Source organism: Camelus ferus, chromosome 7 (genome assembly GCF_009834535.1).
Source record: "Camelus ferus isolate YT-003-E chromosome 7, BCGSAC_Cfer_1.0, whole genome shotgun sequence".
In the NCBI taxonomy this organism is placed as follows: domain Eukaryota; kingdom Metazoa; phylum Chordata; class Mammalia; order Artiodactyla; family Camelidae; genus Camelus; species Camelus ferus.
This window is the reverse complement of record NC_045702.1, coordinates 83,890,336-83,910,991: the sequence shown is the minus strand read 5'-3', so window position 1 is coordinate 83,910,991 and position 20,656 is coordinate 83,890,336. Positions and strand designations below refer to the sequence as shown.

At 51.6% G+C, this 20,656-nt stretch overlaps 1 protein-coding gene and 1 non-coding gene across 3 annotated transcripts; both read right to left on the bottom strand.

Moving 5' to 3' along the window:
• Positions 1–3,465: 3,465 nt before the first annotated feature.
• Positions 3,466–14,896, bottom strand: RAMP3 (receptor activity modifying protein 3). Of its 2 annotated transcripts, XM_032484352.1 has the most exons (4): positions 14,757–14,881; positions 7,029–7,133; positions 6,262–6,394; positions 3,466–4,148 (listed from the first exon to the last, which is right to left on the bottom strand). In XM_032484352.1, the coding sequence occupies exons 1-4, from the start codon at positions 14,848–14,850 to the stop codon at positions 3,893–3,895; spliced, it is 588 nt and encodes a 195-aa protein (XP_032340243.1). In that variant the 5' UTR covers positions 14,851–14,881; the 3' UTR covers positions 3,466–3,892. The 2 variants fall into 2 exon arrangements, with proteins under 2 accessions (XP_032340243.1, XP_032340244.1); XM_032484353.1 differs by lacking the exon at positions 7,029–7,133 and having other exon boundaries at positions 14,757–14,896.
• On the bottom strand, positions 12,836–12,907 carry TRNAA-AGC. Its single transcript has one exon. It is a non-coding gene; the product is annotated as a tRNA-Ala (tRNA).
• Positions 14,897–20,656: the final 5,760 nt, after the last annotated feature.

Here is a 20,656-nt window from a genome sequence, read left to right as displayed (position 1 = left end):
TTTCCCTTCCTGGTCAGGCAAGTGGGGACAGGTGCCTGGGGTCCCACCTGCCCCCAGTCCCACACACAGCACCCAGCCCTCAGGCCCTCAGTGCAGCTCACTCCAGACCCTCCAAACACGAGTCTCGGTTGGAGTCACAACACCTCACCTTGGTCAGAAATGTTGGCTGGGGACTTCCGCACTAGTAAATGTTTCAACAGACATAAGCGCACAATGGACGTCAGAACGCTGGGCCGGCCCTAGAGCCCCCCTCAATCTCCGTGGCCCCGGTCACTCCCAGGATGTGTCCTTTGCTGGCTCCTCTTCCCCACCCACCTTCAACTGGTCCAAAGCCAGAGCACCATGTGCGGGGCACACGAGTGACATCTGAGGGGCCAGATGGAGGGAAGTGGTCTCCTGACACCATGAGACAGAGTGACGACATAAAGGAGGCAGATGAAATGGAGGAGGTGGCAGCCACCCATAGGAAATCCAAGGCAGAGGGAGGGACAGAGCCCGTGGGGGTGGGGGTGGGGGTGGGGGCCCCAGATGTCTCAGGGTCCCCACCCTAGTGGACACACACCTTCTCCAATTATTCAGTCAAATGCTCACCAGACTGACAGGATTTCACAGATGTGATGAAGGTCCCAAATCTATTGTCCCTTAGAGAGGGAAATTTATCCCGGTGGGCTGACCCATCATATGACCGCTATGAATCCAAGTCTAGAGGTCAAAGGGGTCATCGCAACCAAGAGTCTCTTTTGCTGGCTTTGCAGATGGAGGGGGCCGTGTAGCCAGAATTGTGTGCAGGGCCTCAAGGAGCTAAGAGCAGCCCCACTTGTAGAGAAAAGGGAACCCTCCTACACTGCTGGTGGGAATGTACATGGGTGCAGCCACCATGGAGGACAGTATAGAGGGTCCTTAAAAAACTAAAAATAGACATAACATATAATCCAGCAATCCCACTCCTGGGCATATACCAGAGAAAAATATAATTAAAGAAGACACATGCACCCCAATGTTCACAGCAGCATTATTTACAATGGCCAAGACATGGAAACAACCCAAATGTCCATCAACAGATGACTGGATAAAGAAGGTGTAGTGTATATATACAATGGAATACTACTCAGCCATAAAAAAGAATAAAATAATACCATTTGCAGCAACATGGATGGACCTGGAGATAGTCATTCTAAGTGAAGTAAGACAGAACAAGAAAGAAAAATGCCATATGAGATCACTCATGTGTGGAATCTAAAAAAAAGGACACAGATGAACATATATATATATGTTTTATATATATATATATAAACAGAATGAGACTCTTGGGCAGTGATGGAAATGTTAGCTATCTTGATTGTGGTGGTGGTTTCATTAGAGTATATATCTATCAAAATTCACCAAATTGTACATCTGAAGTATGTGTAGTTTACTGTACAGTAAACATACCACAATAAAAGTGTTAATAAAATAGCGTGTATAACTGTGTATTTGTGTACACACATACGCAAATACACACACATACATATAAAGTGTCTATAAAATCTGGACACATGATTTTTGTGGACACCCAAAAAAAAGATGTTAAAAAAAAAAGTAGCCCCACTGACAGCCACACAGGAAACAGGGCCCTTATCCTTCTGACTGGCCTTTGCCACATCCTACACTTGAAATCTGTGATATTTGTTACTCGGCAATAGGTGCTGACACAGCTTCCCTGCGTGTTCTTCTCCCAAAACATCCAGCGGCCCAGGTGAGGACCGAGGAGGCAAAGAACTGGGTTAGCTGTGCCCTGGTTTTGCCAATGAGCATGATGAAAGAAGAGAGGGCCAGGAGGCCAACGGAGCTCGCAAAGGCACGACCAATAGACCACTGGCCAGGATTCAGGCTGGGCAGGGAGATTGGATGGCCTGGGCGGGAGAGAGGCAGCCAGCCAGGGCTGGAAGGGGCTGGACTGGGGAGTCATAGGAGGTGGAGCCGGGAGGTCACTAAAATTAGCATTTGTAGAAAGTGGTCAGGCAGGTGGGTGCCTGGCCCAAGATTATCAGTTACCGCTCTTGGTAAGGATGGGGTCTTTGGCCAGGAAGGGTCACTCCACGGCTCTCTTCACGCAGGAGAAGTGCGAGGAAACAACACTCTTGGTGCAGCTGTGGGGGCCCGGGTTCTTGGAAGACCCAGGAAGTGAGGACCCCTGAGAAGCAAGAGGCACATAGAGCATGTGCTCCAGGGGCCCTCACACCAGGAGCAGCCAGGATGAGCCAGGGGGTGGGCTGCACCCACATCGCAGAAGCCTGGCCCCCCAAGGCATCATCTGCAAAGACGGCCAACATTTTAAAGGTCTGAGACGATCTGAAAGCCGCAAGCGCTCTACCCACCAGATGCCACAGGTCATCTCATTGGGCAGATGTCCTTCTCAGAGATGACCTCAGAGATGACCGGCAGAGGTTCAGGTGGTGGGAGATGCGCCAGTAACCTCGGGGTTGTGTTCAGATCACAGCCTTCCGGCCCTCAGCCAAAGCTGTCTCAAGAACACGCAGGGGACTAAGATTCTGTCCCTACCTGCACCTCTAGGCACCTAAGGGGACCACCTGCACCACCAGGCAGGAAAGGGAGCGGGGTCCCTGAAGGACACAAAGACCATGCCAGGTTCTCTCCATTTCCACTCGCAGCCATGGCCCCACCTCTGGTCCCCAGCAAGGGTGTGCTGAAGCCAACAGTCCACATCCAAAAGCCTTGCCCGTGGAACCGGACCACCGACAGGGACCAGCAAGAGGCCTGCGGACAAAACCACACCTCCACCAGCTGCTTCCAGGCCCCCAGGACCAGGAGGGGCTCCTGGTAAGCCCGAGGCAGCCTCAAAATGCAGGCTGGACAGATAAAGTCTCCCTCCGTCCTACAAACGCAGTGAGAAGTGCAGAGCTCAGCGAGCTGGATGGACGGGTCCCTCCCACCTGCCCGCAACCCCCTGGTGTGAAGCTCTCCTTGCTGCTCTGAGCATCAGTGTGGAGCAGCAGTCACTCGCCATCTGTAAAATGGGCATGAGGGACTTGCCAGTTCTAAGAGAGCAGGCCGGGTGTCCGCGAATTCCCTGAAATAAAACTGGAAACCCCAGAAGTAGCATGACTCTTTACTCACAAAAAGCACAGACACGGTAAAAAGAGCTGAGCCAGCACAGGACCCCACCCCACGGCCACAGAGGGGGTCCCGTTAGGAAGGAGGCCCGCGCCCATCTCACAGCAGGCCTCGCACCGTGGCCAGTCCCAACTCCACCAGCTGGTCGTGGCCATGGACAGCAGGTTTCAGGCTGCGCGCGGCTCCTTGGAGCCCCCAGCCCAACCCTCAGTCTCCCTGGTTCTCTCCAGGTGGGCTCCCCACCAAGAGGAGTCAAGGTCAGCAAAGCAACGACCTAGCAAAGCCCCCTCCCCCACTCGCCCCCGCCCTCCCCACTCGCCCCCGCCACCCCCAGCTAGGCGGTAGGAAGCAGACCTTTCCAGAGAGGTGCCAAGGGTGGGGCCAGGCTCTGGGGGCGGGGTCAGGGCCTGGGGGTGGGGTCAGGAATCGGATTGCAGTCAGAGCAGGGGCCGGGTAAGGTCCAGGGCTGGGATGGGGCCAGGCGTAGAGTCAGTGGGGAGGTGGGGTCCGGGTCTGGGTCGGGCCTGGGCTGGGGCCCGTGCTAAGGAATAACCCGGGAACCCCGGAGACCCCAGCCCAGCCTGGGGCTGCACGGGCCAAGCAGCGGCGATTTGTGCCCGGCACACAAAGCCCCAGCCCCCGGCACGTTTTCTTTCACCAGCCCACGGCTGCCCAGGTCGGGTTGGGGGGCAGCCGAAGCAGTGTCCACCGGCTCTCCCGGCTCTGGGGCAGTTTCTTCCGTCTCTCCAGGCGCGGCGCCTCCCGCTCCCCGGCCCTCTCACAGCAGCCGGTCGGTGCGTTTGCTGTGCCACACCACCAGGCCAGTCATGGCGAGGGTCAGCAGGATGGGTGCGACAATGAGCGGGATGAGAATTTCATCCGGGGGGTCCTCCCAGTGCGGCCTGTCCACCGTGCAGTTGTGGAAGAACCGCCTGTGGACGTCGGTGACGAAGCCCTGGGCCAGGTGGTTGGGCCAGTAGCAGCCCACCACCTTGGCTTTCGACTCCGTGCAGTTGGTGAAGCTCTCGTAGTACCTGCGAAGGCAGAGGGCTTGACCGTCAGGCTCCCCCGCCCCTTCTCACTCTGGCCCTGACCGTGGGGAAGCGGGGAGGGCAGTCCTGTTTGGTCCCCTGGTCCCAGCATGGCCCCAGGCTACACGGGAAGAGTACACCCTGATGGTATGACCCTTATTTGGCCTGCTGGGGGGGGACACAGTCCATCCCCCTGTCATCCTTGCCCAGAGGGTCTCTGACATGGGAACCCCATCCCCGGCACCCTGGCACTTCCCACCACTAGGCTCAGCTCTGCTTTCGTCTGCACCTGATCCATCCCTGCAAAGGGCACAACCCTCGTCTACTCCACCTCGCAGGCTGCCTCGTCGTCACAAATACTCCATTCCCCATCCGCCCACCCCAGCAGGTGATGTCCTCTGCACAGACCTGGTACCATCTAGTGCAACTCCCATCCTTCCCATCTTAAAAAAGAGGCAGCAGAACCCAGCAAGGAAACTGAGTCCACGAGCTCCCTTTCTATACCTCATGCCCATGTCTGTAGCTCATACATCATCGCTGCCCTCACCTCAGCCATCCATGCCCCTGACCTGCTCCCTGTAAGGATGTGAACTCCCAGCAGCCAGGTCTGGGCCCGGCCCCTGGAGTCCTGGCACTTCCCAGAGGACACTCTGGGCCTGGCTTCTTTCTCCAAGGCCAAGGGATGTGTGTGGTCACAGCCACTTGGATCTGCAAGGCTCTCACTATCTAGGGTCACTCTATGGACCCCAAAGGAAGAGGTCTTTCTGAGGCCAAGGGCCAGCTGCCTCCCAGTCAAGTCAACCTGCCCTCATTCACCTGGTTGGGAGGCAGGGGGCCCACCTGTGAGCCCAGCCCTGGCCTGTCTTGCTTTCAGAAGTCGCCTCTCCCAGCCCCCAGCTGACAGGACGCATGGGATCCCCAGTGCTCAGAGATCTTCTTGTCTGTGTTGATCAAACCTGGAAAGGGCACTCAGCGAACAACCCAGGAAGTGCCACGTCCATCCAGCAGGTGGGCTCTGGACAGCCCTTGAGGCCAGCCAAGGGCCCAGAATTCAGCTCAACAGTCAGCCTCTGGAGGTAGTAGCCTGGGCTGGCAGCCACCATCCAAGATGCTGTAGTGAGAGGGCTGGACAGACACCTGCCAAGGTGCACCAGCTCCATCCACTGCCCACACTTTCTTGCACCTGGCAGAGCTGTGCATGCAGAACAGGTGCAGGAGGGAAAAGGGCTCTATCCTCAGCTCCCCACAGAACCGGGGGCTGCTGGGGTGAGGCTGGCGTGAGGCCCTGTGGCCCACCTCCTCCCTCCGGTGCTGTCCTGGGGGGAGTTGCCTGGCCTGAGCCGGAAACAGGAGGGAACTGCTTCCTGCAAGGAGCTTCCTGTGCAGGGAAGGCCTGTGTCACCTGAGGAGTGTGGGGCAGACATGTTCCTGACCAGCAACCCAGTATCTGCGCTGGGAAGCGGCCTGGGGCTACCAGGAGGGATGAGCGCCAGGAGGGCCAGGCCTAGCAGATCAACCACGTCATTTCTTACCCTCTTTCCAGGCAGGCAAGGAAGAGCCCGACGAGGCAAGAGAGAGTGGGAATCCATGTCCAGAGCCATGATGTGGCCCCTGGGACATGTCCAGGCTCTGGGACACCTCACCAGCCATGTCCTCAGGCAAAGCCCCCAAGATCCACCCCTCTCACTCTGCCATCCCAGAGCCCCTAACCTGACACCCCACCCTGCAAAGCCTCAGCGTCTGACAAGAGTCCTGTGTTCCAACACTTACGCCCCCCCCCCGAGGCCTCTCATTGTGCCCAGGGGGGCACTACGACCCAGCCCAGGGCTCAGTGGGGCCGAGGTCAGGCAGATGGAGCTTGCCATGTTCTGTGACTCCAGTCTCCTGTGAATTCTTTCACTGAGGACAGAAGGTCATTGACCCCTTGCCCACAACAAGTGAGGGGAGTTGGGGGATGTGAGGCTTGGAAGGGACCTCGGAGCACGGGGAGCACAGATGCCATGAGCAGGCTTGGGACAGACTGTCAGCAGGATACAGACGGGCTGTGGGCAAAGAGTAGGCAGGTCATGGGTGGGTGTGGGCCGGCTGTGGGCAGGGCATGCGCAAAAACACTCACATGATGAACTCGGACAGGTTGCACCGCTTCCAGACCTCCACCTTGTGCATCATGTTGGCGAAGGCCTCCCCGCACCAGGGCAGCAACTCCAGCATGCGGGTCTCATTGCAGCCGCCCACTGGGGAACACTCACCTAGAGAGCAGAGAGCTGTGAGCACCGCTGGGAAGGCTCAGTTTGCAGGCATGACCCTTGAAGGACTTTGGCTGACGTCCTTCAAGGCCAGCTAGGGTCTTCCTCCCTCACCCTGGCCTCCATAGGACCCAAGGAGGTTGAAGCCAGTGCAGAAAGGGGGACCCACATGGAGGTACCACCAAGACAGGACCCCCAGTGGGGCAGATGAAGAAGAAGACAAGGAGAGGGTGGCACTCAGAGAGACACGAGTCCTGGGGGCGGAGAGGCTGAGGGCAGATGGGTTCCAGCATGGGTGGGGGTGAGGAGCAGCGGCCACAACTGCAAGTCGATGGCAAGGACACCTGGAGCACGTCTCAAGATGGATTCTGAGTCTGACGACAGTCCCAGGCCTTGGGGCAGCCCCTTGGTGGTGAGGACCACCCATGTTGTCAAAGTCATTCCTTCAGACTCTGGGAGGCTGGGGGCTGAGGGATGCAGGGACCTGTGGTACAACAACCTCTGTCCTTTGGACATTTTGGGGTCTGGTGGGGCTCCTGCACCAGGATTTTTTCTTCATCCCTTCTGACCTCTACCCCCAAAACTTTTCATCCCCTCCACCCCCAGGGAACACCCTCCTTCCACCGGGAATACCCACCTGTCTGACCTTCAGAACCTGTCCACTCATCCACCCCGGGCACCCAATTTCCATGGGTTGGGTCCCCCCCTTGGCCACTCATGACCTCCAGCTTTGGCTCCCACCCTATAGTCAAGAAAAAAACCCTGCTGTGAGTGTCCTGGTGTGTGATTGCATACATATGTGTGTATTTCTAGGTGAACACTGCCCTGCCATGTGTGTCTCACTGTGTGTGTGCATTGTGTACGTGCCTCTGTGTGTTGTGTGTGTATGTATATCTGCCCTGCCGTGTGTATCCTAATGTGTGTATGTGTATATATGTATGTCTATGTGGGGATGTGTGTGTGTTGTATGTGTATTTGTATGTGTGTGTCTATGTGTACACTGCCCTACTGTGTGTAGCCGGGTGTATGTGTGTTTATGTGGGACTCACTCATCACAATTTTACAACTTACAATAGAGCTACAATAATGAAGGCAGTGTGGTACTAGTATAAGGACAGACATGTAGATCAGTGGAATAAATAGTATTTTTAAGGGGGATAGCTCTGTGGTAGAGTGCGTGCTTAGCATGCACAAGGTCCTGGGTTCAATCCCCAGTACTGCCATTAAAAATAATAAAATAAATAAATAAATGAAGACATAATTGCCTCCGCCACCAAAAAAAGAAAAATATATAGTGAAAAAAAGTCTTTTCAACAGATGGTGCTGGGAACAACTATATATACACATGCAAAAGAATAAAGTTAGACCCTTTCCTCACACCATACACAACAATTAACTCAAAGCATATAATAGATCTAAATGTAAGAGCTAAACTATAAAATTCTTAGAATAAAATATCAGAGAAAGTCTGTGTCCTTGTATAAGACAAAGCCTTCTTCAATATGACACCAAAAGCACAAGCAACAAAAGAAAAATAGATCAACTGGACTATATCAAATTTTTAAACTTTTTAAAATTGAAGTACAGTTACAATGTGTCCATTTCTGGGGTACAGCACGTTTAAACTTTTGTGCTTCAAAAGATACCATCAAGAGAGTGAAAAGGCAACATACAGAATGAAAGAAAATGTAAGAAAATCATTTTTTTAATAAGGGATTTGTATCTAGAATATATAAAGAACTCTTATGACTCTATAAAAAAAAGAGCAATGACCCATTTAAAAATAGGCAAAGGATCTGAATAAATATTTCTCCAAAAATGTACACAAATGGCCAGTGAGCGCATGAGAAGACAATCAACATCATTTGTCATCAGGGAACTGCAAGTCAAAACCACAGGCAGGTATCACTTCACACACAGCAAGATGGCTATAAACAAAACGATAATAACAAATGTTAGTGAAGATGGGGAGAAATTTGAACCCGTCTGCCCATTTTTGGATTGCGTTGTTTGTTTTTTTATTGTTAAGTTGTATGAGCTGTTCATATATTTTGGAAATTAAGCCCTTGTCAGTTGCATCTTTTGCAAATATTTCTCCCATTCCGTAGGTTGTCTTTTTGTTTGCTTATGGTTTCCTTTGCTGTGCAAAAGCTTATAGGTTTAATTAGGTCCCATTTGTTTATTTTTGCTTTTATTTCTATTGCCTTGTGAACTGACTATACTTCAATAAATCGATAAAAATTTGAAAATTAAAAAATTTAAAAAATTTAAAAATTAAAAAAAAAAGAATTTTTACAGCTGCATTATCCATAATAGCCAAAGGTAGAAACAACCCAAATGTCCACCAAGTGATGAATGGATAAACAAGCATGGTATATCCTTACAACAGAGTATTATTTTTCCATAAAAGAATGATGTACTGACACATGTTTCAACGTGGATAAACCTTGAAACATCATGTTAAGTGAAAGATGTCAGTCACAAAATGTCACTGATTGTTTAATGTCACACATTTAATAAAATCTGCAGAATAGCCAAATTTAGAGAGGCAGAGTGCAGATTAGGAGTTGCTTAAGGCTAAGAAGGATAGTGGAAGAGCACATGACTGCTAATGAGTACAGGATTTATTTCGGGGTGATGAAAATGTTCTCAAACTAACTGTGGTGATGGCTGCAAAACTGAATATACAAAAAAACGCTGAACTGTATACTTTAAATGGGTGAATGTGCAGTATGGAGTTATATCTCGAAAAACTTTATTAAAAAACGGTTTCAAACATTCAAAAGCTGAACGAAGGTTATCACCAGCAGACTCAAACTTCAAGTAATATTTAAGAATATCCTTCAGGGACAAGGGAAATCACATCAGAAGTCAATACTGACCTTCACAAGCGAATGGAGAGCACCACAAATTGTAACTATAAGAGTAAATATATAAGATTTGTTTTTCAATATTTAAATCTCTTTAAAAGATAACTGGCTGTGAAAACAAAGCAATCATGTATCATGGATGTACAACGTAGGTTTAAATAAAATGTATGACAGCAATAACTTACAAGTCAGAAATGGAAGTTTACCTCCTTTTGTTGTCTTATGAGAGGAAAAAAAACTAAAGATATTTGGTTTTATTAGACACACATCTTGTACCACTTTAAACAGAGAAATTATGCTGTAAAAATTTTGTGCTTTTACTATTTACAATAACCAAGACATGGAAACAACCTAAATGTCCATTGACAGATGAATGGATAAAGAAGATGTGGTGTGTGTGTGTGTGTATATATATATATATATATATATATATGTATAATGGAATATTACTTGGCCATAAAAAAGAATGAAATAATGCCATTTACAGTAACATGGATGGACTTAGAGATTATCATATTAAGTGAAGTAAGTCAGACAGAGAAAGACTAATATCATATGATATCACTTATATGTGGAAACTAAAAAAATTTTAAAGACACAAATTTTATTTACAAACCAGAAATAGATTCATGGACATAGGAAACTGTGGTTACCAGAGGGGAATGGTGGGAGGGATACATTAGGAGCTTGGGATTAACATATACACATTACTATATATAAAATAGATAAACAATAAGGATAGTATAGCACAGGGAACTATATTCAATTTCTTCTAATGAGCTGTAATGGAAAAGAATCAGGAAATATAGGTATATATATATATGTATGTATATACATAAATGAATCACTTTGTTGTACACATGAAACTAACATTGTGAATTGACCACACTCCAATTAAAAAAAATAAGAATTGTTTAATGTACACTTTTAGAGGTTATAGAACATGTTCATAAGTTTGCCAATCAGAAAACGCTGGGATAACAAAAAAAAAAAATTCAGTTACTTGCTTCTTGGATTTCACTAGAGATTAAAGTTTTTAAGGGTTCAAAATTTAATAAATATGCAATTATAACTACTAAAAGCAATAAGGGAAACTTTTCAGTATGTAAAGAAAATAGGATCTGTGTTGTCAGTGAGAGAAGGTATAAAGTATGAAGATATTTTTATTAAATTAAAAAGGAAAACGGGGGGAGGGTATAGCTCAGTGGTAGCGTGTGTGCTTAGCATGCATGGGGTCCTGGGTTCAATCCCCAGTACCTCCATTAATCAATCAATCAATCAATCAATTTAAAAGAAAAAAGGAAAATAATTTTGTCCTAGAGCTAGTTATTTCTAGATGGGGAAAAAAAAAAAAAGACAAACATATGGATACTGAAAGTTGTAGAAGGTTTGTGGAAAAGGAACCTTAAGAAAAGAGTTTTATGCATGCTCAGGATTGATAAAGATTTGATTGAATTTAATTTAAAAAATGAATTTTGTTATTAAAAGTAAACTAATACAAGACTGGAGTTTGGTTTTTCTTTCCCTGTTAAGAGATCAAAGTTTTCCTGGAATATTGAGCTGCTTTTGATAACAGATTATAAATTTCTTTCTCTAGCTAACTCTGAGTTTTCCAAAGGGCCCCTGAGGCATCTCAGAAAGAAATAATAAGCTAATTAAGACTATTTGGTTTATTAAGCTACATGGGAAACATACGAAAAAAATTTCTCCAGTAAAGTTGTCACAGAGGCTAAGTACTCAGGACATGTATCATTGCTGGCTTTAAGACTACTGCTTAAAGCACATGTGTACAATGTTTGTATGACAATTTGATGTAATTGAAAAAGATGTGTAACTGACCTATAAAATGTTTCCCTGAAACCGTATCTCTGTACTTGTTTGCTATGGCTGGTTAGTTTTCCCTCAACATGGATAACTAGGCAAACACATAAACAAAAAGGAAATCTAGCACGAAGGGACATGATGGATCCAGGGCAGGCAGCAACCACCACTTTTTAAAATTTTTTTGTTTTTGTTTTTGGAGGGGGAGGTAATTAGGTTTATTTATTTTTAGAGGAGGTACTGGGGATTGAACCCAGGACCTGATCCATGCTAAGCAAAAGCTCTACCACTGAGCTGTAACTTACCCTCTAGGCAGCAACTACCACTGAGGGATAAATATTTTGATCATCAGTTCTTTCTACTGAAAGATTTACAATCAAAGGGGAAAATGATAGAAGAAATTTTCACATATTAAGGTATGGGGGAAAACAGACTTTTTTCAAAAAGAGTTTATTCTGTACAGCACAGGGAACTATGTTCAATATCTTTTTAATAACCCTTAATGAAAAAAATATAAAAATGAATACATGTATGTATATGCATGAAAGGGACATTGTGCTGTACACCAGAAACTGACACATTGTAATTGACTGTACTTCAATTAAAAAAAAAAAGGTATGGGGAAGTCATTCTGGTTTACACGTGATTTAATCTGAACTTCAGGCTAACCAACACAGCCTGTTTGTGGCTTTTTAAACATACATTGTAAATCTGCTTTAACCATTAAGAGAAAAAATACATTTGGAGAATAGTTCAAAGATGCATTTTGATTAGTGTCTTCACTGTCATATGTCTACTAATTTTCCAATATTTGTCCTAGGACAAAACAGTCAAAGAGAGAAGTAATTGTTTTCATAATACAAAATATTGATGCTAAGCTTGGAACGTGGGACTATTTCTGACTCTCTGTCTGTTCCCCGAAATGAGGCAGGAAGTAATCAGAGCAATTATCGCCCCACTCAAAGAATTAGGAAAAGTTCAAACAAAAATGGAACTAAAACCTAGTTCCTCCGCCAAGTTTATGATTAATGTCTCTATCCAGAACTCTATTCCCTTTCAGGTTCTGCCCCTGTTCCTCCTCAGGACTGAGGAATACCAAAGAAAAGAAGGGACTGAAACCAAGCAGGACCCTGCGGGACCCTCCCAGGTACAAAAGTCCTTCCGTGTCCCCGTTTCTTGTTTGTACGAAAAGGCTTTAGTCTCCTAGGGCTCATCCCTGAGTCACAAAAGCCTGGATCAAGAATTAATGATTGAGGATGGGAGGATAACAGCTACCTAAGCCCCTCCTCCCCCAAAAAAATCAATAATTGAAAGGATATAGACATGTAGTGACAAAAATAGCAGTTAGGCCTAGAGAAAGGAAACAATTTAAACAGCAAATCAGCCACATAGCAGTCACCGACTCTAGTTCCTCCAGATAAGTGTCTGATGAATATTCCTGAGCGTGGCAGATACTTAAAACCACCACCAGAGGGGAAAAGCTAATTGCATGATGAGCCGTGACAAAAACTGCCCCACCTTGAGCAGTGCTTTTCTGCATGTAGCTAGCCCCCACCTGCACATCCTTGAAGCTTTCCTTTAAAAGCTCTTGCCCTCTGCTTGGCAACTCCGAGGTTTTAGGGATGGCTGTCTGCCATCTTCCTAGGTTGCTGGCTTCCAAAGTACAGCATCTTTCTCTTTCCACCAACCTTTGCCTCTGGCACATTGACTTTTTGTGGGGGAGGGGTAGGTAATTAGGTTTGTTTGTCTGTGATGCAGATACTGGGGATTGAACCCAGGACCTCATGCATGCTAGGCATGCACTCTACCACTGAGCTATACCCTCCCCCCTCCCCCTCCCCTACTCCTCAGCAACTGCTTCTAAGTTAAGGTTTGCAACTGTCAAAGAAGCACCTTCTCTGATGGGCCCTTCAGAGCCAGTGCTTGATGGGCCCCTACGGTCAACAGGAACCAGCCCCTTGGCCCTGGGTAGCCAAGCCCCCCAGTTTGCACAGCCCAGAGGCAGCTCAGGAGCGGCAGGGGATCAGGATCCAGAGCACTGCCAGCCAGCAGCTCTGGGACCCTCCTCCGAAACAAAGCAGTGGCCAGGGCTGATGTGGCCCCCATCCCACCATCCCACAACACAGCATGTGACCATAAGCAGGTCTGCCTCTCCCTGCATCACCCTCACTCAGTCGGTAGCCAGTTCCTGAGGTCCTCACTCCGACCAGGCCAGCACTGGGCTGTGTCTGCTGAGAGGCTGGCCTGGCCCCACCCTGGCTGGGGAGCCTGAGCCCATGCTCCATGGGAGGGGGACACGGGGACCAACAGGGCAAGACGAGGCCTCCAGAATGGTGCTGACATGAGCCCAGGATAATAAATGCAGAAGATTTCTGCACAGGGTCTGCCTTTGGTCCTTCTCAATTCCATGCTGTAGGATTTTCTAATAATGAATAAAAGGATTCCTCTTCTGTTACAGGGACTAAAACCTCCATCCAAAGGCTTTGCATTTGAAGCTTGCTAAAATCCTACATCCATGTGTTCCTGATCTCTGGAAGCCACCGATCGCCCTTTCCCTTCAACACAAAAATCCACCTAACCCTAGGGCTCTACCCCCAGAACATGAAATAAAATCACTTTCTCCACCCCACACATCTCCAGTGGAAGGGTAACCTGGAGTTCAAGATGCCACTGGGCCAATACAGCCTTTTTCAAATTCCAGATCATCAAAGTTGACTGTGATATTGCAAACAAGCCAAATTGTACATCTTACAGCCAGGGAGACTGAGGCCAGTGAGGGCAAGGGAGCATCCCAAAGGACCCAAGGGACAGTGGCTCCCACAAACAGGGCCTGAGACCCCTGATCCCTAAGTCAGGCCCTGAGCCTCCTGACCCCCAGGCCAGGCAGACTCTGGTCTGCAAATCCCAGACTCAGCCATTCTCTCCCACGAAGTCCTAGCCAAACATGCATACCCTATTACTTCTTGAATGATTTCTTTAGAATGATTTTTCAAAACAAGCTTTTCACTCAATCCATTCCGTTTGTGAGCAATGTGTTTTTCCTGGAGTCGTGTTTTTTTGCTGGAGAAGGGCTCCGGGAGGGGAAGCCTCAGAAAGCCGCCCCCTGCCCCACTCCAGCCACTCCCCCCAGACACACGCACACACACTCAGACGGAAGGACTGTCCAGGGCTGTTCTGAGGGGACAGGCACAGCCGGCAAGGTCCAGCCCTCCCGGTTCTGGATTCCTCTCATCCACACCACTATGCGTGTGCACTCATGAACCCCGGGACGAGGAGCTCACTACCTCACAGGGAGGAGGGAGATGGACATGCCCACTTCCACTCTCTCGCGCTGGCATGGTGCCACCAGCCCCAGGGCAGCAAGGCCGGGGACATTAAGGCTGGGGAAATCGCAGCTGGGAGGAGCAGGCCCGGGTCGAGCCCGCTGGCGATGCAGAGCCCGCAGGAGACCCCACTCCTTCCTTCCCAGCCTGGTCCGTCGCGGTCCACTCGCGGGGAGCCTGGGGACCGCGGTGGGATCACCCCTCGCCCCTGCGGAGCGGGGCGCGCCGGGCTCGCCCAGGTCTGGGCAGGGGCGGAGGTGCAGCCGGGTATGCGAAGCCGAAGGCGAAGGCCGCGCAGGTCCTCGTGGAGGAGCCTGGGGCGCCCCGGTGCCGGACCCGGCGTCCCCTTACCGCAGAGCAGCAGCAGCGGCAGCAGCAGCAGCGGCGGCGGCGGCGGCGGCGGCGGCGTGAGAAGATGCGGGCGCCACCGCGCTCTTGCCTCCATGGCCTTCTAGCTGCGGCGCGCGGGCCAGCTGCGTCCCTCCGGGGGGAGCCGGAGGCGCCCGGGGGCGGGGCTCTGGGGGGTTGGGGCCTGGGAGAGCCCGCCCCCAGGAGGTGCCCCCCCACGATGCGCCTGCCCTCCCCCACCCCCAGGTACCCACCCCTCAGGTCATGCCCCCTCAGGACACTCTCTCCCTCAGGATGCTTCCTTTCCCAGGACGCTCCCACCCCTGGAACGCGCCCCCGCCCCCACCCCCAGGACGCACCCTATCCCCCCAGGATATACCCTCCCCCACCTGATGGTCCTTCCCCCGGGACGCATCCCTCCCCAGCGCAAGTCCCCTTCCTCCCACTGCGTGGGTGCGGCCGCAGCATGTGCGCTCCTGGGAGGCTCGGAGTCCAGCTGGGCTGGTGACAGGCGGGCTGGGCGGGGGCGGGGGGGGGGCGGTAGGGTGAGGGTGGGGGCAGCCTGGCACGGAGTGGGCGGGGGTCCGGCACCCACCCTCACCGCAGCCCGCGGAAGCGCTGTTTGGAGCGGGCCGCCCAGAGACTGGAAGGTGTCTGGAGAAGGAGCTGTCCGGCTAGATGCCATGAAAGACAGGGAGGGGATGAGGGTGTTTCGGCCGGCAGCCGGGCTGAGGGGAGAGGTCGCCGAGTGAGAGCGTCTCTGGGTGCCAGTGCGGGGAGGAGCCCGAGGGTGAAGGGCGGTTGACTGCAGAGTTCTTATTGGCCCCAGGCCCCCAGGATCCCTCCTGTGGGCTTTCCTGTGCAAGGAGTTTTTCCACATTTGCACCTCTCTGAAACAGAGGGGGCTGGGGGCATACACACGTGCACAAACCTACACACACACATACCCCTGCCCATGGCTAGAACTGGGTCCTCAGGCCCTTGTCCCTGCCCTATGATCTCTGGAGGCCTCGGGGACAAAATAAGGGCCAGGAGAGTGGCTGGGTGCCCCTGAGAACCTGACCTGGAGGAGTGTCATGGGCTCCGAGGAGAGGGAAGGAGGGACTGAGGACTCTCCAGTCATCATAGGTCACTTAGCCTGGTTTGGTAACCTCTGTCACCCTCTACCCTTAGCACCGCCCCTGGCCCCAGTGGATACCTGGTCACATTGTCACTGGTGGGGACCCCTCTGCCCTTTGGTGCCCGCAGTCCACCCCTGGGTGCAATGCTGGTCTGAGGGCTCAGGGGGTGGGTACAGGATTGATTGCTGTCAGCCTGGGCCCATCCCAAGTCAGAGAGACAGAGCAAGGAGGCTCCCCACCGGGACAAGTTCTTGGCCTCTCTGAGTGGTGGGAGGCGGGTAATAACCCCACCCCAAAGCCCAGGTGGTGCAGGAGGATCCTAGTGCAGGCATCGCACAAGAGCGACGTTGCATGAGCTAAACTGACCTTTGCTACATTAGGAAGCCCACTTAATGAGGGATCTGAGCTTTCTGTGCTTTTTCTAATTACAACTAGAATTATTTCAAGGGAGACTTAAAGCTAATTAAAATGACCAGCCTTCCTGCCTGCCTTCTGCCCAAGGTAGTGGGGAGCACAGATACAGGGGGGACCCAGAACCTTCTGTGTCCCACGCCTTCCACACGGGCAGCAGGGGCTGCAGACTCCACTCGGTGCTACCTGCCAGCTGCCCCCTCTCAGATACCCTGCACCAACGGAGACAAACCAAGAGCACTATCCAGGTGTCCACCAGTGGTGTCCCAGGAGGCTTCAGACTCACGGGGGCCTACACCACTCCAGGGGAGGGGCTGGACCATACCCCACAGGTGATTGCACACAGCTAGCAGGCTGGAACAGGAGGATGGGTCATCACATGGGGGGCAGGCCAGACAGCACCCTGAAGCCTGCCCCAGCCTGGGGCTGTGGTTCTGCACTGGGAGGCAGGGTGCTGGTGAAACTGTTCCCCTGTCCAGATGCTCTCCCCTCCCCGATCCTGGCTCTGCTGTCCATCCTGCAGACTCCAGTCCCTGCACCCAACCTCCACGGAGTTCCTCCATGTCCCGTGGCAAACTCCCAGGGCCTGCAGACTGGGAGCCATTAGAGGGAGTCCCTGAGAGGCAGGGCCCTGACTCCTGTTCCCTGTGCCCTGTGCCGCAGCCCCCACAGAGCAGGAGTCGGCTGGTGCAGGTGGGTTTCCCGCAGGTAGTGAGAAGAGGGTTAGGAGAGGCTCAGAGGGGCCTTTTGTTTTATTATTGAAGTATAGTCAGTTACAATGTGTCAATTTCTGGCGTACAGCATAATATTTCAGTCATATATATATATCCATTTTCAGATTCTTTTTCATTATAGGTTACAAAAAGATACTGAATATAGTTCCCTGTGCTACACAGAAGAAATTTGTTGTTTATCCATATTATGTTTAGTAGTTAATATTTGCATATCTCAAGCTCTCAATTTACCCTTCCCACCCCCTTTGCCCCAGTAACCATAAGTTTGTTTACTATGTCTGCAAGTCTGTTTCTGTTTTGTTTTGTTTTTGGTGGAGGGAGATAATCAGGTTTTATTTATTTATTTATTCTTAGAGGAGGTACTGGGGGACAGAACCCAGGACCTCATGGATGCTAAGCATTGTGCTCTACCCTCCCTCCTATTTCTGTTTTGTTGATGAGTTCATTAGTTCTTCTTTTTTCTTTTTTTAGATTCCACATATGAATGATATCATATGGTACTTTTCTTTCTCTTTCTGGTTTACTTCACTTAGAATGACGATGTCCAGATCCATCCATGTTGCTACAAATGGCATTATTTTTTATGGCTGAGAAGTATTCCATTGTGTAAATATACCAGAGCATCTTCTTTATCCAGTCCCTAGAGGGCCTTTCTGATGTGGCCCCGCCCTGCTGCTCCTGCCCTTCTGCCTCCCCTCACTTCATCCTGTCCTGGCACCTGCTGGGCACACTGGACCCCCCTGTGCAGAGCTGTCTCCCCAGCTGTGAGCTCACCCCCTTCTCTTCTCTCCAGAGAGGTGGGTCAAAGGTCATCAGAGACTCCTGGCTACCCCTCCCTCCTTAAATCCAAGCTGGCATTAGGGGTCGCTGTGGCCCCTGGATTGCATTAGGAGGGACAATCTGGGAACTCCAGGGCCAGGACTTAAGAGATAGGCAGCTCTGGCTCTTTGCTGTGCGGAGCTGCTGCTTCTTGGACAAGGAGCAGCCATGTGGGCAGCCCTGGGATGGGAGCTCACCTCAGCATTCCAGCTGCACCGAGGTCCTGGCTGATTTGGAGTCCGTGACTGCCAGATACTGAGGAACGACATGTGTTTGCTGGTCTGAGTGCACGAGTGTGAGAGTGTGGCACTCCCAGGCAGACAGGAGGGGCTGTCCCTGCAGAAGGATGGCCTTGAGAGAGGAAGGTGAGGGGGCGGGGGCTGGGAAAGGGGACACCCTGGACAGGTGGGTTAGGGTCAGTGCTCATGACAGTGGGTGCTGGCCCACTCAGGGACTGCCCAAGGACAATGCTGTTCGATCCACAATCAATCTGCCCTTAAGAGGAGGAGAGGCTGTAGCCTGGATCCCTCCAGGGATGGAAGCTCCCACTCACAAGACAGCCAGCTTCTCCGGGTCACGCTGACGTGGAGTCCCAAGGAGGTCTGGGTGGCCAGCTGCAACCCTCGGGTCTTGGGGCAGAGAGGACAGGACAGGCTTAGGGACAGAACTGAAGTCTGCCTCCTTCCCTGAGCTCACCAGCTTCGCTCTCAGAAGAGCCAGTCACCCCTCCCTAGAGCCATCTCCTCCCCAGAGAGAGGACTTCACCCCTGCCTGGTCCCCAGCTCTTCCGCCTGGCCCTCCACCTCTGTCCTCTGGCCCCTCCCAGTGGCAGTCAGGAGTCATTTCTGCTGAGCCGCAGGCCACACTCCAGAAATGCCCTCTGTCTGCTCCTCTTTCTTGTCTGGTACTTCTCCTCCACCTCAGCCCCATCACCCTGGCGCCAAACAGTGCAGGGCTCAGCCCAGGCAGTCAGTGGGCATCTGAGGAAGGGCATCACTCTAGCTCCTACCTGGGGCCATCTCCACCTTGAAAGGTGGCGTTCCTGCATCCCAGCCCTGCAATTGGCAAGCACAGAATCCAACAGGAGACCCTTAGAGCAGGGACCCACCTGTGGGTCTCCCCACCACCCCTCCTCCTGTTTCCCTGATTCCCCAGTTGCCCTCCGTTCAGCCCACACACCTTTGAGAACAGGTCCAATCAGCTTTCATAGGAACCCACCCCAAACCCCCAAAATTTCCCCTAGAAATGACAAATCAGGAATCGGCTCCTCCCTTAGACACTCCCCGGCCTGGCTCCCTACTTTCATAGTGGCCCAGATCAGCAGCTCTGATCCAGGATTCAGAGCAGGAGCGTCTGGAAGATGCACAGACTTAGGTCCAACCAAGCTCCATATGTCCTAAACACAAGACCCTCAGGGAGTCTCATCGGTAGCTGGAGAGAAGAACTGCCTGGCCTCGTTGTCAGGTCAGAGGTGAGGACTGAGGCCAAAGGAGCCTCTCTGTGCTGAGATCAATGGGCACAGGAGGATGGATGTGGAGATGGTGGAGGTGGAGATGGTGGTAGAGGCAGAGGTGGAGGTGGTGGAAGTACAGATGGTGGAGGTGGAGATGGTGGAGGTGAAGGTGGAGGTGGAGATGGTGGAGGTGAAGGTGGAGCTGGTGGAGGTGAAGGTGGAGCTGGTGGAGGTGAAGGTGGAGATGGCGGAGGTGAAGGTGGAGCTGGTGGAGGTGAAGGTGGAGCTGGTGGAGGTGAAGGTGGAGCTGGTGGAGGTGAAGGTGGAGATGGTGGAGGTGAAGGTGGAGCTGGTGGAGGTGGAGATGGTGGAGGTGAAGGTGGAGCTGATGGAGGTGAAGGTGGAGATGGTGGAGGTGAAGGTGGAGATGGTGGAGGTGAAGGTGGAGCTGATGGAGGTGAAGGTGGAGATGGTGGAGGTGAAGGTGGAGATGGTTGAGGTGAAGGTGGAGCTGGTGGAGGTGAAGGTGGAGCTGATGGAGGTGAAGGTGGAGATGGTGGAGGTGAAGGTGGAGCTGGTAGAGGTGAAGGTGGAGATGGTGGAGGTGAAGGTGGAGCTGGTGGAGGTGAAGGTGGAGCTGGTGGAGGTGCAGATGGTGGAGGTGAAGGTGGAGCTGGTGGAGGTGGAGATGGTGGAGGTGAAGGTGGAGCTGATGGAGGTGAAGGTGGAGATGGTGGAGGTGAAGGTGGAGCTAGTGGAAGTGAAGGTGGAGCTGGTGGAGGTGAAGGTGGAGATGGTGGAGGTGAAGGTGGAGCTGGTGGAGGTGCAGATGGTGGAGGTGAAGGTGGAGCTGATGGAGGTGAAGGTGGAGATGGTGGAGGTGAAGGTGGAGATGGTGGAAGTGGAAGTGAAGGCAGAGGTGGAGATGGTGGAGGTGAAGGTGGAGCTGGTGGAGGTGGAGATGGTGGAGGTGAAGGTGGAGCTGATGGAGGTGAAGGTGGAGATGGTGGAGGTGAAGGTGGAGATGGTGGAAGTGAAGGCAGAGGTGGAGCTGAGAAGGACCTGGATGGCTGAAGCAACCCCAAAGTAGCTATGATGCCTGGGGGCTTCATCTGGCTCCCTCCTTACCGCCCTGCCACCCTGAGCAGGCAGCTTCCACACTGAGAAGGCAAGGCCATCAGATCCCACCTTCCCTAGTGGGCCTGAAGGCAACTCCCTTAGGATCTTCTCCGCACCCCTGCCTGGCCACAGGCCACCAGATGGGAGAATAGCATATGAGCTGATTGAGAAGGGCCCTCTGCAGACTTCTGGGACCCACGCCAGGTCCTCTGGGAAACACAGGCACTGGATAAGCATGAGATCCCC

Excerpts from the sequence above, each read along its gene's own strand:
- RAMP3 (XM_032484352.1), bottom strand. The coding sequence starts at position 14,850 with ATGGAGGCAAGAGCGCGGTGGCGCCCGCATCTTCTCACGCCGCCGCCG. Across the intron at positions 6,395-7,028 it reads AGGTTCTGAAGGTCAGACAG|GTGAGTGTTCCCCAGTGGGC; the intron begins GTGGGTATTCCC and ends TCTGCTCTCTAG. Across the intron at positions 4,149-6,261 it reads AACCTGTCCGAGTTCATCAT|GTACTACGAGAGCTTCACCA; the intron begins GTGAGTGTTTTT and ends CTGCCTTCGCAG.